The 18,256-nt window shown below is 35.4% G+C and overlaps 1 protein-coding gene across 3 annotated transcripts in view; it reads left to right on the top strand.

The window, feature by feature from the left end:
* The window catches only part of RNF157 (ring finger protein 157), a 150,224-nt gene that overhangs the window by 52,401 nt on the left and 79,567 nt on the right, over positions 1-18,256 (top strand). For all 3 annotated transcript variants that reach the window (XM_044676992.1, XM_044676994.1, XM_044676993.1), the window contains exon 2: positions 11,862-11,980. In XM_044676992.1, the coding sequence (XP_044532927.1) occupies positions 11,862-11,980 (119 nt within the window). The remainder of the gene's footprint in view (positions 1-11,861; positions 11,981-18,256) is intronic.

Here is an 18,256-nt window from a genome sequence, read left to right on the forward strand (position 1 = left end):
CCCTCTTCCCTCCCCACTCTCAGAACCGACAGGCAATTCCACTGGGTTGTACATGTATTTCCATATTACTCATTTTTGTAATAAAGTATTCTTTTAAATTCAAAACCCAAATCCTATACCTATATAACCAAATGATAAATCATAAGTTTTTCTTCTGCATTTCTACTCCCACAGCTCTTTTTCTTAATGTGGATAGCATTCTTTCTTATAAATGCCTCGGGATTGTCCTGGATCATTGCATTGCTTTTTAAAAAATATATAATTTTAAATTTATTTTTATTTTTAAAGTGTAATGTCTCTTGAATGTGACTCCTCTCCTTTGACACTGCCACGTTAGATTATTCCAATAGCTGGTTGATGGGTCTGCCTTCTTCAAGTCTATCCTCACTCCAATTCATTCTCCATTCAGCTAAAGTGTAATTCTCTTTGAAAAAGAATGCTATCCACCTCCAGAGAAAAAACTGTTGGAGTAGAAATGCAGATGAAAACATGTGATTTATCACTTGGTTTATTTGGGTATATGATTTGGGGTTTTGGTTTTATAAGATTATTCACTTACAAAAATAAATAATATAGGGAAAATGTTCACGTGATTATGCATATATAACCCAGAGAAAATAAATTAAAAAAAAATAGGGGCAGCTGGGTAGCTCAGTGGAGTGAGAGTCAGGCCTAGAGACAGGAGGTCCTAGGTTCAAACCCGGCCTCAGCCACTTCCCAGCTGTGTGACCCTGGGCAAGTCACTTGACCCCCATTGCCCACCCTTACCAATCTACCACCTATGAAACAATGCACCAAAGTACAAGGGTTTAAAAAAAAAAATCTAAAAAAAAAAAAATAAAATAAAGTGCGAGTCTCATCGGGTCAACATCCTCCTTGCCCCAAGGCTCAATGACTAGAGAACCAGACCTGAAGATGGAAGATCCAGGTTTCAAATGTGGCCTCAGATACTTCCTAGTTATTTGACCCTAAGCAAGTCGTTTAATTTCTTTTTTTTTCCTTGAAAATCTTTAATTAATTAATTTAGAATATTTTTCCATGGTTACATGATTCATGTTCTTTTTTCCCCCTCCTCCCACCCCACTCCCATAGCCAACAAGCAATTCCACTGGGTTTTATTTTTTTTTATCACTTGTTTATTTGGGTATATGATGTGAGGTTTTTTATTTATTCATAATTTTTATTTATTTTTTTTATCTTTGAAAATTTTATGCAATTAATAAACTTAGGATATTTTCCCATGGTTACAAGATTCATGTTCTTTCCCTCTCCTCCCCACCCTCCACCCCCTTTCCATAGCTGATTCACTGGGTTTTACATGTGTCATTGATCAAGACCTATTTCCATATTATTGATATTTGCACTAAGGTGATCGTTTGGAGTCAATATCCCCAATCATTTCCCCATCAACCCATGTGATAAAGGAGTTGTTTTTCTTCTGTGTTTCCACTTCCAGAGTTCTTCCTCTGAATGTGGATAGCTTTCTTTCTCATAAGCCCCTCCGAGGCATCCTGGATCATTGCATTGCTGCTAGTAGAGAAGTCCCTTACATTGGATTGTAGCACAGTGTATCACCCTCTGTGTATATGGTTTTCCTGGTTCTGCTCCTTTCACTCTGCATCAGTTTTGAAGATCATTCCAGTTCACATGGAATTCCTTTAGTTCATTATTTCTTTGAGCATAATAGTATTCCATCACCAACAGATACCACAATTTGTTCAGCCATTCCTCAATTGAAGGGCATCCCCTCATTTTTCAATTTATTTGACACCACAAAGAGTGCAGCTATAAATATTTTTGTACAAGTCTTTTTCCCTATGATCTCTTTGGGGTACAAACCCAGCAGTGGTATGGCTGGGTCAAAAGGTAGACAGTCTTTTAAAGCCCTTTGAGCATAGTTCCAAATTGCCAGCCAGAATGGTTGGATCAATTCACAACTCCACCAGCAATGTCCCAATTTTGCCACATCCCCTCCAACATTCCCCACTTTCATTTGCTGTAATGCTAGCTAATCTGCTAGGTGTGAGGTGGTACCTCAGAGTTATTTTGATTTGCATTTCTATAATTATAAGAGATTTAGAACACTTTTTCATGTGTGTGTAGATAGTTTTGATTTCTTTATCTGAAAATTGCCTATTCATGTCCCTTGCCCATTTATCAATTGGGGAATGGCTTGGTTTTTTGTACAATTGATTTAACTCCTTATATATTTGAATAATTAGACCTTTGTCTGAGTTTTTTGTTATAAAGATTTTTTCCCCAATTTATTGCTTCCCTTCTAATTTTGGTAACATTGGTTTTATTTGTACAAAAACTTTTTAGTTTAATGTAATCAAAATTATTTATTTTACATTTTGTAATTTTTTCTAACTCTTGCTTGGTTTTAAAATCTTTCCTTTCCCAGAGATCTGACAAGTATGCTATTCTGTGTTCACCTAATTCATTTATAATTTCCTTCTTTATATTCAAGTCCTTCAACCATTCTGAATTTATCTTGGTGTAGGGTGTGAGATGTTGATCCAGATCCAGTCTCTCCCATACTGTTTTCCAATTTTCCCAGCAGTTTTTGTCAAATGGTGGATTTTTGCCCCAAAAGCTGGGATCTTTGGGTTTATTATACACTGTCTTGCTTAGGTCACTTACCCCAAGTCTATTCCACTGATCTTCCCTTCTGTCTCTTAGCCAGTACATATCATTTTGATTACCACTGCTTTATAGTACAGTTTAAGATCTGGTACTGCTAAGCCACCTTCCTTCACATTTTTTTCATTATTTCCCTTGATATTCTTGATCTTTTGTTCTTCCAAATGAACTTTGTTATGGTTTTTTCTAGATCATTAAAAAGTTTTTTGGTAGTTTGATAGGTATGGTACTAAATAAATAGACTAATTTGGGTAGGATGATCATTTTTATTATGTTAGCTTGTCCTACCCATGAGCAATTAATGTTTTTCCAATTGTTTAGATCTAGTTTTAATTGTGTGGAAAGTGTTTCCTATTTGTGTTTATATAATTCCTTTGTATGTCTTGGCAGATAAATTCCTAAGTATTTTATTTTATCTAGGGTGATTTTAAATGGCATTTCTCTTTCTAACTCTTGCTGCTGGGATATGTTGGAAATATATAGAAATGCTGATGATTTATGTCCCTTTATATTGTATCCTGCTACTTTGCTTAAGTTGTTAATTATTTCCACTAGCTTTTTAGTTGATTCTCTGGGATTCTTTAAGTAGACCATCATATCATTTGCATAGGCTTGGTCACTTCATTGCCCATTTCAATACCTTCGATTTCTTTTTCTTCTCTAATTGCTACTGTTAGTGTTTCTACTACAATGTTAAATAATAGAGGTGATAATGGGCATCCTTGTTTCACTCTTGATCTTATTGGGAAGGCTTCTAATTTATCCCCATTGCAGATGATGCTTGCTGATAGTTTTAGATATATACTGTTTATTATTTTTAGGAAAGGCCCTTCTATTCCTTTACTTTCTTGTGTTTTCAACAGGAATGGATATTGTATTTTATCAAAAGCAAAAGCATCTATTGAGATAATTATGTGATTTTTGTTGGTTTGCTTATTGATATGGTCAATTGAATGAATAACCCTCATGATCACTTGCAGGAGTCTTTTTGCTAGTATTCTATTTAAGATTTTTGCATCTATGTTCATTAAGGATATTGGTCTGTAGTTTTCTTTCTCTGTTTTTGACCTACCTGGCTTTGGGATCAGTACCTTATTTGTGTCACAAAAGTAATTTGGTAGAACTCCTTTTTTGCTTATTGTGTCAGATAGTTTGTATAGTATTGGCATTAGTTGTTCTTTGAATGTTTGATAGAATTCACTTGTGAATCCATGTGGTCCTGGGGATTTTTTCTTAGGGAGTTTTTTGATGGCTTGTTCAATTTCTTTTTCTGATATGGAATTATTTATTCTATTTCTTCTGCTGTTAATCTAGGCAATTTATATTTTTGTAAATATTCATCCATATCACTTATATTGCTGTATTTATTGCCACATAATTAGGCAAAATTTTTGAGAGTTACACATACCATTTTTCCTTATAGGCATACAAGTAATTTGATCTTATTGAAGTCCTTAAAGAAGCAAATTAAAAGAAAAAAAATTTTTTTCTTTCCCCTCTCTTTCTTATTTACCTTTTCATTTGTATCTTGATTTTTGTGGTTGGATATCAAATTTCCCACTTAGTTCTGATCTTTTCTTTACAAATATTTGGAAATCTTCTATTTTGTTTGAATGCTCATACTTTCCCCTGAAAGTAGATAGTCATTTTTGAAGGCTAGGTGTTCCTTGGTTGTAGACCCAATTCTCTTCCTTTCTGAATATCATTCCAAGCTTTTTGGACTTTTAGTGTAGAGGCTACCAGATCCTGTGTAATCTGGATTGGTGCTCCTTGATATCTTTCTACTCCCACAGTTCTTTCTCTGAATGTGGATAGCATTCTTTTTCATAAGTCCCTCAGAATTGTCCTGGATCATTGCATTGCTGTTAGTAGAGAAGTCCATTACAATCTATTGTGCCACAGTGTATCTGTTTCTGTGTATAAGGTTCTCCTGGTTCTAAGTCATTTAATTTCAATTGCTTTACCTGTACTGCTTTGAGAATTTAATTTTCATGTACTATATTAATTCCTATGTATTAGAGAGAATTATTGTGGATTCCTGTGTCTTGGATCTGGATCAGAGATACTGTTCAGTCTGCTGCTTTTTCTTTGTCCTTAGGAATCCCAAGGAATTCCTTTCTTTTTAACACAATAGCATAATGCGGTTAATAGATGAAGGGGACAAGGAGTCTTTTCCTGTGTATATGTTCCCTATCACACAGAATGGTGGGCAAGGGCTGAGAGTTTGATGGTCCTCCTCTTGATTAGCTATCACCAATTAAAGATGATTTGGAATGTTCAAGGGAGGAGTTGAATAATGAGTTCCTGAAAATCTATTTATTAAGTGGTCTGACTCAACTCAGGTCGTCTCTGATTCCGAGAAAGCCATGGGGACCTTTATCACTTTATCAGTTATGACTTATTGGTTATGATACAGGCCTAACCAATAAATTTGATATAAGCAATGAATTTATATTCTTACCCCAAAATCAATCTCTCAAGATAATTTTAATTGTGACATGCTCTTCTGCCAGGGTTTAAAAAAAAACCCCAACAACTCACCACCCTCCACCCTCCCACTCAGTAAACTTTATTGGCTCCCTGTCACTTTCAGGTTCTAAAAAAAACAAGAAACAAAACAAAAACCCAATTTAACATTTAAAGGCCTTTATAATCTACCTCCCACCTTTCCTGTCTCATACCTTACTCCCAACCCTATATTCTTTAATCCAGTGACACTGGTCTCTTGGCCATTCCACTCTTGATTCTAGACATTTTCATTGACTGTCTTCCATACCTAAACTATTCTCCTTCATTTTTCCCTCGTTGCTTGCCTTGGTTTCCTTTAAGGCCCAACTAAAATCCCATCTTCTCCAAGAAGCCTTTCCTAGGCCTTCTTCATTCCAGTGTCTTCTCTCCTGTAACTGTTTCTAACTTTCTTATATATAAAACTTGTTTGTACACATTTGTTTACCTGTTGTCTCCCCCATTAGATTGTGAGCTCCTTGAGGGCAAGGACTGTCTTTTGCTTCTTTTGATATCCCCAGTACTTAGTAGAGTACTGTACTGTAGGAGTTAAATAAATGTTTGTTTACTGACTTTATATTCCCTTTCTCTCCTCTCACAGACATTACTTAATTCAGGTCCCCATTACCTCTTTTTAAAAAATCTATTAATTAATTTTTTAAATATATTTTCCGTGTTTACATGATTCATTTTCTTTCTTTCCCTCTCCTCTTCCCTCCCTCCCTTTTTCCCTCCCTCCTCCCAGAGCTAATGAGCAACTCCACTGTGTCTTACAAATGTTATCACTTGATACCCATTTCCATATCCTCATTACCTCTTTATTGGACTATTCCAGTCAGTAGTCTCTTGATCAGTCCATCTCTAATGTCTCCCTTTTCCAATCTATCATCCGCACAAAGGGATTTTTTACCAAAGGGATATTCCTAAAGCACAGGGTACCTTCCCCTTCGATTGCCCCTCTGGAACTCCTACTTCATCATTAATAAATTTCCTTTCATTTTAGACCTCTTATTCACACTTCTTCCATTTTTTGGTACTTACTGAAATCTGTTTCCCTGCAGATGACATTGCATTTCAGGTCATCCTTTCCAGTACTGATTGCACCCTCTCTCATACCCACCTATGAAAGAAAAATATTGTAATCTGTATTTTAGCCAAAGTCTGACAGAGACAATTTATTAACATATGAGCATTCCTACTTGAAGTGAATTTCCTCAGATTGGAAAAGTTCTCTCAGTTACTGGAATTTTCTCTGATCAGACTTTGTCCACTGTTATTTTACAGTAACCATGAATAAAAAAAGCAAAATTCCAGAACTGAAGAAAAACAAAAAATGGAGTTTAAATTTAGGATTTTGAATTCACTTACCCAGAATAGTCATGCTAATCCTGGTGCACTCTTAGGAAAAAATATCTTGAATATTTTTTGAATGAATGAAACTGATTATTCCCTCTTTAACCTCTTGTTGGTCTTTAAAGCCCTCTTCAGCCTCGCCTCTTATTGTGTTTGCAGACTTCTTGCACATTACTTATTCCCTTCCACCAATTCTATGATTAACCTTCCCTGGTCTATTGTTATTGGGACAAGATGCTCAGTTTCCCCTCTTGGTACCTCTGTGCAGGCTGTCTCCTTTTGACGAAATGCTTTCCCTCCTCATCTTTGCCTCTTAGAATTTCTGGTTTTCTTCAAGACTTAGCTCAAAATCCACTTGCAGATAACCTTTTCTAGTTTCAGCAGCAACTAATTACTTTTCCTCTAAGGTAAGTAGATATATCTATTTTGTATTTATCTTGTATATCCCTATTTGTGTGTATATTAACCCTCTCCTATCAGAATAAAAAAATTTGAAAGTTGGCCATCTAGTCTAGCCCATACACAAAGAGATTCCCTGCTATAACATACTGGGCAAGTGTTATGTAGCCTTTTTCAGTATAAGGAAGGGGGTACCTATCACCTCTTGAAGTGGATCTTTTGGACGGTCTTAGGGATTAGGAAGTTTTTCCTGACTTAAAGCCTCAATTTGTTTATCTCTTGCTACTTTAACTCTTTCTGCTCTTTGGGAGTAAAAAACATAAGTCCAGTCTTTCCTCTACATGACAGTCTTTCAAATACTTTATGCAACTATATTGTCAACCAAATCTTCTTTCCTCCCAACTAAGCATACCTAGTTCCTTCAACCATTCCTCATGTTATAGATTCAAGATCCTTTACTACCCTGGTTGTCCTCCTAGATACCCTCTTGCTTATCAATGCCCTTTTAAAACTCTGGTCCCCAGAACTAAACATAGTGCTCCAAATGACATCTGATGAGGGCAGAGTACAGTGGGACTCTCTATTCCTGGAAACTGTGCTCCTCTTAATGCAACCCAAGATAGCATCAGCTTTTTTGGCTGTCATATCTCATTGCTGACTCATATTAAACTTAGAGTCTACTAAAACCCTCCAATCTTTTTTAGAGCTAGTATTGTCTATCCATGCCTCTCCCATCTTGTAAAGTTGATTTTTTTTGTACCAGGTGCAAGACTTTTACATTTACTCATACTGAATTTCATCTTATTAGATTTAATCTAATACTCTAATCCACTTAAGGTACTATTGTAACCCAATTCTTCTTCTCTGTTATATTAATTATATCTCCTAATTTTGTGTCATCTGTAGACTTGTTACACTTATGATCTATGCCTTTATCCAAGTATTTGATAAAAATGAGAAAAAGCCCAGTACCATGCATAGTTATCTTGAGTATCCCATTGGAGACCCCTTGCTGTATTGATTGTGACTCCTCAATGACTGCTCCTCAAGTCTGAACCAGTTCTGAATCCTTAGGAAGATGTTGGCATCAAATCCATGACTCTTTCCATTTTCTCTTCAAGAATAATATGAGATTCTTTATCCCAAACTTGCTAAAACCTAGATAAACTATATCCGCAGCATATCCCTCATCTATTAGTTTAATTTTGTAAAAAATAATGTTATTAATCTTAGTTTTAAAAAAGGAAAAGAGGTTAATCATATATGACCTGCCAATTGATGAAATAATGTAATCACTCCAAGATGTTTGCCAACCATCTCTTTAATTATCCTTTCCAGAATTTTCCTAGAATTAAAGTAACACTTGCTGGCATTTACTTTCCAGACTGTTCTTTAACATTTTTTGAAAATCAAGACAACATTTGCCCTTCTCTAACCTTGTGGTACCTCTCCTACCTTTCCATTATCTTTGAGATATCACTGACAGTGGCTCAGCAACTACCTGGGAGTAACTTGAATTCATCTAGGCCAGGTAGATGATCTCTTGCTCTCTTCTTACTTACCTTGGGTATAAACTCTCTTTTGAACATTATGTCCCCTTAAATTAAAATATTTCATTCTTCTTATTTATTGCCTAAACTTTTGGCATTTGTGTATAGACATTTGAGGGGCTGAATTTTACTACCAGCCCCTTTCTTAAATTTTGTCTTCTGTGAATTTCTGGGAATCTCAACTGCTGTTCTTTCTTTATGGCTACTTTCTATAGATCTAAGATCACCTATTATCTCTCCTCTCTGGAATTTAAAAGTCTTCACAATTGAGAACCTTCCTTCCTCTGCAGTCTTTTCATATATAACTTCTCTCCATGTACTTTATGGTCCTTCATACTATGGTCTTTCTGTTTGCTTTTTTTTTTTTTTTCAATCAGTAGTCATTTGTGGAGGGAATACTAAGTGACTATATCTATGTTAGGCCCTATGATTTTCCTTTCTATTCCCAGCAGCCTCATTGGGAAAGGCAAATGCATATTCAGTATCCCTTCCTATTCAGATTAACAATGATTTCTTCCTTCTCTATTTGCACCTCATAGAAAATAGGAAAATATGTAATAGATTTATACAATATAAGTTTCAAGTACACAACAAAGGAAATAAGAAGAAAGAGGTTATAGAATGACATGGGAGCTAGAGGACAACTTTCTACATTTCTGTGATTGTTTCTCTAATTAAAGTTCTTTTGACTGGAGTCATCAAACATGACCTTTCCAAAGAGGAGGACCTCTTTTCTCCAAAATTATTAATTAATAGCTTTTAATTAAAGTCCTGTAATTCTTTATATACATTGAAATCTCTTAATACTCCTGATATGACATGAAATGTTATATAGAGGCACCTACAAACCAAATATTCTTTGACTTTTCCTTCAACATAAGAAAGAATGGGCATATTTAGGTACCTTCTGGAATAGAGGAGGGAAAAGCAGAAAGTATTGCCTTCTTAGTCTTTCTTACATATGATGCTCCATTTCTTGTCTCACTTGTGCCTTGGCACCTATATCTGGAATACCCTTTCTCCTCACTTTTCATCCTTTTGAATCCCTTCAAGACTCATCTCAAGTGCTACCTTCTACTTTAAAGCCTTTCCTAAAAAGGAGGGAGGGACAGCTAGATGGCCCAGTGGATAGAGAGCCAAACCTGAAGATGGGAGATCTTGGGTCCAAATCAGGCCTCAGACACTTCCCAGCAGTTTGATCAAGGTGAAGTCACTTGTAACCCCAAATTGCCTAGCCCTTACTGCTTTTCTACCTTGGGACACATATTTGGTATTGATTCTAAGGTGGAAGGTAAAGGTCTGAAGAAAAAAAGCCTTTCCTAATTCCACAGCTTCTAGTATTTTCCTTCCAATAAACACTTTATATACTATTTATAGGAATGATAAGTGAACTTATATGTATGCATGCAGTGTTCCCCTTTAGAATATAAACTCCTTAAGGGGAAAGACTGGTTTTACACTTAAAGGGATAATACATTAACCTAGGGCAGTTGTTCCCAAAGGTGTGGTCCACAGATCTTTGGAGGTGGGGAGTAGAGTGGGGAGGAGAATAAACTTTATATAGGGCCTGCCATATGCCAAACATTGTGCTAAGAATTTTACATATTTTATTTTTATCCTCACAATAACCCTGCTTGATAAATGATGTTATTGCCCCTATTCTGAGTTTGCATTTGAGCTTGTATCTTCCTGACTTAAAGTCCCGGGTCCTGTGCCACCTAGCTGCCTCTATTTCCCAAGACCATTTCAGGGAGCCTATGAAGTCAAAACTATTTTCATAACAATTCAGAGATGCTATTTACCTATTAAAATGCTCTTTTCTAACTATGTGACTTTGTGAGCCTGATTTTCTTCAGCCAAAATAACATATCACAATAGATTGAACTAAGAGATCAGAATCCAAATGTCTTTCATTAAATCAGCCATTAAAGAGAATTGCAGATATATAAAACAATGCCATTCCTCACTATTTTTTTTTTATTTTGGATAATTTATTCTTCATCAAAAACGTTATGTTAACATGCAAGGAGTTTTTTATTATTTCGATATGAATAATTATTTTAGCATTTTTTTTCAGTTTTGATTTTCAATATGACAAATACTGACAAATATAATCAGCATAAAGAAAAGCTCTTTGGAGCCCTCAATACTTTAAGACTAGGAAGGGATCCTTAGACCAAAGATTTTAAGAACTCTTGTCCTAGTGTAAGATCATATTTTCCCCCGCTAGGATATTTAATGCTTATTACATCTATCCTCTCTTTTCAATCTTCTTCTATATTCTCTTCCATGAATGGTTTAACCCTACAGATACCCTTGCCATTCTTCACAAGAGCACTTTACCCTTGCCTCATCTGAACCTTAGCACCAGCTGCCCCCTATACCTCTAATGTGCCCCAAGCTGACCTATCTTTGCTTTTTAGGATCCTTGGTTTTCTTTAAGACTCAGTTGAGCTAGATGAGGCCTTTCCTGGTTCCATCAGATGCTAGCACCTTCTTCTCCAAGGCTATCTTGTATCTGCTTTGTGTATGGGTGTGTGTGTGTGTGTGTGTGTGTGTGTGTGGGTGTGGGTGTGTGTGTGTGTGTGTGTGTGTGTGTGTGACTAAGACACAGACATTGTCTTCTCATTAGAATCTAAGCTTCTTGAGGGCAAGGATTATTTCATTTTTATGTCATCTACACCTAATACAAAGCTTGCTATATGGTAGGCACTAAATAAATATTTGTTGATTGATCGTTTGCCACGTCATAGGTGGTCAAGGCATTTTTGTGAATTGCAAAATGCCTTTCATAACACTGTGATCACTTTGACACGCCCTAACTTCCCCCACCCCCAAATCATTTATATTTTCTTTGTTAGTCTGATGTTTGGGAAATGACTGACAGAAGAGTGGTAATGGTAAGGACATTTGAATAAAAACTAGGACATTTGAATAAAAACTATGTACTCCCTGGGTTAGCTGTTCATAGAAACTTAGTGGTAATAAGCATTCACCTTTTTCAGCTAAAAGGAATATCCTGGAATTCTCAGTTGTTTTCTCAGTGTCCTTTTGTGACTTTGAAGTATCTCTTTATCTTTTCTGAGGCACCACAGTCTAGCAATGTTTCTTTCCCATTTTATCTGAACAGTGTGCCTGAGGATTCTGAGCTCTGTTTTTCATTCTTCTGATTATTGTAGTGTCTGGTGGAAATAACCTGATCTTCAGCATGTCAGGACATGAATGGGGCAGGAGAGGCCCTTTCATTTACTGTTTTTCCCCCATTTTGTTCTGTTTTGCTAAAAGGAAAGGGAAAAGGTTTTTCTGGTTGAAATTTGCTCTAATTTTTTTTTAAGGGTTTTAAAAAAAATCCATGGTTTTGTTTGCCTCAGCTTGACTTTTTTCTTTTAAATTTGTTTGTTTTCTATTTAGGAAGCTATTTTGCTAGCCACTTCATCATGGGAGGGGAAAAATTTGACTCAACTCACCCTGAAGGATATCTGTTTGGAGAGAACAGCGATTTGAACTTCCTGGGGAACAGGCCAGTAGCGGTATGTTACCTAAATTTAATTCACTTTTGTTGGGGGGGGTTCACTGACCAGTATTGTTAATTATATTACTGAGCAGTCTCTGCTTTTTTTTATAGTTTGACACAAAGCTGAGCCATACAGACATATTAGCTGTGTATCTAAGCCTTTTTTGGTCCTTACTTTCATTCACTGATGAGTATATTGAGATTAAAAGCAAATACCACAAACCAAGGCTTTTTTTACTAAGTCATATGAAAATCTTTGATAGTCCTATGATCTTTTCCCCTTTTGGATTCATATTTTTTAGCTTTCATTTATTTATTCATTATTGATTGCTGATTGTATACTACATAGTCATATTACTGTGCTAGGCTTTGCCAAAGTTATTGATGATGTTTATCTCATAGCTCTCTACCCTCAAGAAACCAAATGTATGTAACTTTTTAAAAATAGTAACAATAGATATTGTTTACATTAAAGACATATCCTGATGCCTTATCTAAAGATATACTCTGATGCCTTATCTTGGTCTAGAGGGGGCCCTAGCTTTTTGAAGGTGCTCTGTAGGGAATAAACTCTGGAAGGTACTACCGCATCTGATCTGTAGTGTATCATCATGAGAAGTCTGGTGGACATGAGGTGATTTTTTAAAAAATTCATGTCATTAAATGGCCTACTTAAAGCATAAAAGAGTTGTGACCTGCCTTTGTGGAAGGAACATCCATATATCTATGTCCCTTGAAGTTATGTGTGTGAGATTTGGTTGTTTTTTTTTAATTAACTCTTACTTTATGTCTTAGAATTGATAATAAGTATGGGTACCAAGGCAGAAGAGTGGTAAGGGCTAGGCAGTTGGTGTTAAGTGACTTGCAAGGATCATACAGCTAGGAGGAGTTGGAGGCCAGATTTGAGTCTAAGACCTCCCATCTCCAAGCCTGGCTCTGCTTCCACTGAGCCATCTAACTGCTCTGACCTTTGAAATTTTAGAGTAGAAGACAGCAGATGATCAAATAATATAGAAGTGCAGAGGACAGAGAGATTAAGGAGCGGCTACAGTGGTTAGGAAAGACTTTATAAATAAAATGGGACTTGAAGGACAACTTCCTAAAGAAGATGACATGAGGGAGTAGCTAGGTGGCTCAGTGGACTGAGAGTCAGTATTAGAGCTCAAAGTCCCCCCTTCCTCCTCCATTCAAATCTGGCCTCAGGCACTTCCTAGATGTGTGACCCCCAGATAAGTCACTTAACCCACTTTGCTTAGCCTACCACTCCTCTGCTCTGGAACCAATACATAGTATTGATTCTAAAACAGAAGGTAAGAGTTTTTAAAAGAATTAACTGAACTAGAAAAGAGGTTGAGAGCTATTTTAAGAATCGGTGGACACTCTGAAAACCATGACCAAACAAAAAATCCAAATACAATATTTTTAACAAATCATCTAAAAATTGCTTAAGATCTATTAGAAGCAAAGGATAAAGTAAAACTAGAAAAATTTCATTGGCCACTTCCTGAGAGAAATTCTGAATTTAAAATACTCAGGAACATCATAGCCAAAATCCACAGCTTTAACGTAAGAAAAGAAATACTGCAGACAGCCTATAGAAAAAGAATTGAAGCACCAAGGAAATATAGTCAGACTTACTCTGTTGTTGTGGTAACAGTGAAGGAAAGGAAATCTTGAAAGAGAATGCCAAAAGGAAAAAAGAAAAAAAAGAAAAAGGCTTACAACAACAAATAACTTATCCTATAAAAGTGAACATGATCCAATAGGGAGGATAATGGATTTTTAATAGAAAAGAAGGTTTTTAGGCTTTCCTAGTCAAAAAATTAAAAGTTAGTAGAATTTTTAAATTGAAAACACAAGAGACAAAAGAAGCCTAAAAATTTAAATATATTTGTGCAATTTGAAGTGGCTAAACTATGAGCAAATGCTTGCATTCTAATAAGAAGAAAAGAGTTATATTTTTTCATAATTGCATTGTCCTCAGAGATCACAGAGGGAGTAAAAAAAAGCAAATGCCACACCAGAGTATGGTTTTGTTCTTTTTGTTTAAGAAAAGAAAGAAAAAGAGGAAAGGATATGCTAGAAAAGAAATGAAAAGGGAGAGGAACTTATTCTTTCTAACATTTGTGTTATGCCAGAAGAATACACAAATATAGAGAAAAGAACAATTCTTGAACTTCACTCTTGTCTGAACCAGGCAAAGGAGCATTTAACACACATACTTGAAAACATATACATACAGAGAATTTGATATAGAAACACTTAACTTCAGTAGAAAAGCATACAGGAACCGGACGCTGAGATTGTAGCATTTAAGAGGGAGGATAGAGCTGGGAAGGAATAGTCATAAACAAAAGAACTTCCAACTATGGAGGATAGATCATAAAGGGATAATTAATAGAAAGGGTAAGAATCTGTGATTGGGTTTGGTCTGGATGAAGAGTAGAGATTCAGAAGAACAGGATCACACCACTTCAATTATGGATTAACAAGATCTGTTCTTTTCTGCCTTTCCCCATGTTTTTTTCTTATAAAGTGGGACTGGGGAGCAGAGAAAGGAAAAAAAAATAACAAGATAATATTATAAAGGGAATAAGACATCTTACAATCATTACTATGAATGTGAATGAGATGAACTCACCTATAAAATGAAGAGGAGATACTGGAGTAGAAACCAGAATCTAACATATTGTTGATTAGAAACACAGTTTAGATGCAAAAGTATCACATTGTGATAAAGCAAAATGTAAATCCTAAAAAGCAAGAGTAATAATTGTTATCTTAGGCAAGACACCAGCAAAAATTGTAATAGTTAAAAGAAATATACAGAAAAAATGTACATTAAATATGCCATCAATAATGAAGTAATATTAATATTTAACATATATGCACCAAATGGCATAGCCTCTTAACTGCTTCAAGAAAAAACTAAACAAACTATAGGGAAGAAATATATCACAAAATTCTTAGTAGTTGAAGGCCTCATTGTTCTCTTTTCAGAACTAGAAAAATATAAGAAAAAGATGAACGAGAAAGTAGTTAAAGACCTGAGTAGAATGTAAGAAAAGATTTTTAAAAAAATTAAGGTATGATAGATTTCTGGAAATCTCTTTATAGGAAGGAATATACATATTTCTAGGCACGCACTGACACTTGTACAAAAATCAGTCTTGGGTTAGAGCAGATAAAATCTTAAAAACAAATTAGAAAAAAGCAGTACAATATCAGTGCAATAAATGTTTTAATCTATGAAAGGCCTCTAAAAACTAGTTTAAATTAATTGGACCATAAGTAATTTAATCCTATAGAATTGCTATGTCAAAAAACCAGATAATTTTCATTAAGAGATCAATGAGATAATATACCAAAAACTTTTGGGGCACAGCCAAATTGATAGTAAATTTTGTATCTCCAAACGAATTTAATCAGAGTGTGAAAGAGAACAAATTAGTGAATTTGGAATATGGTTTTAAAAATTCCTAGAAAAGCAATAAATAAAAAAATAAAAACCAAGCACCAAAAAAAATTTTTTTAATTAAAGACATTGGAATCAACATACCAGTTCTTTTATATGATAAATAGCATTTATCCCAGACAGGAGCCTCCATTATCTGTAATAAAAAAATGCTAGGGGCATACCAGTATGATAAAGGATTAAGGAGAAAACAAGGTGTTCATTGTCATAACTATTATTTGATATTATTCTGTAAATACTAGCTATATCAATAAGAAAAGAAAAAGAAATTAAGTAAATTAGCATAGACAAAGAGGAGACAAAATGATCATTTTTTATAGATGACATGATGGTTTACCTAGAAAACCTTCAAATCCACTAAAAGATTAGTTCAAACAATAACTTCTAAAAAGTAGTTCTATATAAACCTACAATATTCATTTTTTATATTTCTATTATGAATAAAACCCAGTAAAAAGAGAGAGATTCTATTTTAAAATGACTACAGAACATTAAAGAAAATTAGAAGTCTAGGAGTAGGTAGGTTGCTCACTGGATAGAGAGCCAAGCCTTCAAATCTGGCCTGCAACGCTTTCTAGCTATGTGACCCTGGGCAAGTCACTTAACCCCCATTGCCTAGCCCTTGCTGCTCTTCTGCCTTAGAACCAATGCATAGTGTTGATTCTAAGATGGAAGGTAAGGGCTTAAAAAAAATCTAAAAGTCTAGCTACCAAGACATATGGGAATTGTAGGAAAACAACTATAAAATACTCTTTACCTCAAATTATGGCAAATGTAAATAATTTGGAAAATATTAATCATTATTGGGACAGTTTAATCTAATAAAAATGTCATTTAAGATAATTTCTAGATTCAGTGGCATACCAATCAAACTACTAAAGGATTACTTTAGAAAATTAGAAAAAAATTAACAAAAGTTCATTTTAGAAGAACAAAAGTTTTATAGCACTAGGGTAAAAGTTGGCTGGTAGTGCAGTAGGGTAGAAGTGACTCCAACTGTGGGCTTTAAAGGAGGGGATAGCAGTAGCAGTAGTACCAGGAAAGTTCAGTGTCCCAAGAGGGTAAGAGGATTGTTTCCTGGTCAGGAAGAGATTACAGAGGACCCCCTGTGCTAGCAGTGGCATAGGCCATTTGGCAACTCCATTGCCTGTTAGCCAGATCAGAGAGAGGAATTGTGGCCATGAAGGAGAAAGGGCCCTATTTGGTAAGGACCAGAGTGAATACCAGGGGGAAGGCAGTAACCACATACTTCCTGAGATCACACCTCCTTGGAAACATCAAAAAAACTTATAGGCCCTAAAACTTAGCAATGAAAACAGCAGAATATAAAAGCCTGAAGCTTGGGACAGTCACATCCCTCTTGACATTCCCCTCTTTTCCTCCCAAAGAAGCAAAACCCAACTCTAAAATGAAGTACAAAGTAAGTAAAAAATAACCTGGAAAAGAGCAAACAACAAAAAAAGAACCTGACCATAGAAAGTACTATAGTGACAGGGAAGTTCAAGACACAAATTCAGAAAACAATGTTTGGAAAATATAAGCAAAACCTCAAAGAAGAAAATGCAGATTGGACACAAATCCAACAAGAATCCCTAGAAGAGCCAAAGAAAAAGGCCTTTTTTTTAAAAAGCAAAAAATTATTTTTAAAATTATATAAGAGTGGTAGAAGAAAAATTGGCAAAAGAAATTAGAACAATGTAAGAATCTTACAAGAAGAGAGTTAATAGCTAAGTTAAAAAGAATTGGCCAAATGGTAAAAACAGTTACAATAACTCCTTAAAAATCAGAATTGGTCAAGTGGAAACTGATTCCATTAGGTATCAAGAAGCAATAAATCAAAGTCAAAAGAATTTTTTAAAAAATAAGAGACTATGTGAAATACAGTAAAAATTACTGACCTAGAAAATAGATGGAGAAGAGATAATTCAAGAATTATTGGACTCCCCAACAGCCACAGTAAAAAAAGAGAGAGAGAGAAGAGTAAGAAGGCAGAGATAACCTTGGGATTGTGAACCTAGATGACTAGAAGAATAGTGTTACCTTCAACAGAAATTCTGACATTTGGAAGAGAGTTTAGTTTTGGGGAAAAGTTAACAGATTCTGTTTTGGAAATGTTGATTTTGAGATTTCACCGGGACATCCCACTTTGAAATGTCCAATAGGCAATTGGAAATGCAGGATTAAATTTCAGAGAGACTGGATCAGGATACATAATAATGTATAATGAGGTTGGTATGGTGAGAGAGGAACAAGGGATGATGTAGGACAGAGCTGTGGAAAGCACTTACAATTGGATTTGTGATTTGGGTGATGAACCAGCAAAGGAGAGGAGAAAGAGTGCTTAGCAGATGGCAGGAAGAGAAAATATTTTCATGAAAACCCAGAGGGAATTGGGTAGTAAGGAGAAGAGAATGGTCAACAGTGTCAAATATGGCAGATAGGTCAGTAAGGATAAGAACTAAAAAAGATCATCAGATTTAATAATTAAGAGATCATTGGAAACAGTCAGATGATGAGGTTGGAAGCTAGATGGCAAATGTTTGAGGAATGAGGAAGAAGAGAGAAAATAAATTCAGGGAAGGTAGACTGAAACAAATTTTCCCAAAATCTGGCAGAGAAAGAGAGGATTAGTGCTAGGCAGTTATCTTCAGAGAATGATAGGGTCTGGTGAAAGTTGTTTAAGGATGGGGAAAGATAGGTCCGTTTTAAGGCAATAGAGCTAGAACCAATGGATAGGGAAAAGCTGAAGAATCAAAAAGTGGGGGCTAGGGAAAAAGTAATGATTGAGTTTGTAATCGACTGGAGAAGGCAGAAAGT

The sequence above is a fragment of the Gracilinanus agilis genome, chromosome 4 (genome assembly GCF_016433145.1).
Source record: "Gracilinanus agilis isolate LMUSP501 chromosome 4, AgileGrace, whole genome shotgun sequence".
Lineage (NCBI taxonomy): Eukaryota > Metazoa > Chordata > Mammalia > Didelphimorphia > Didelphidae > Gracilinanus > Gracilinanus agilis.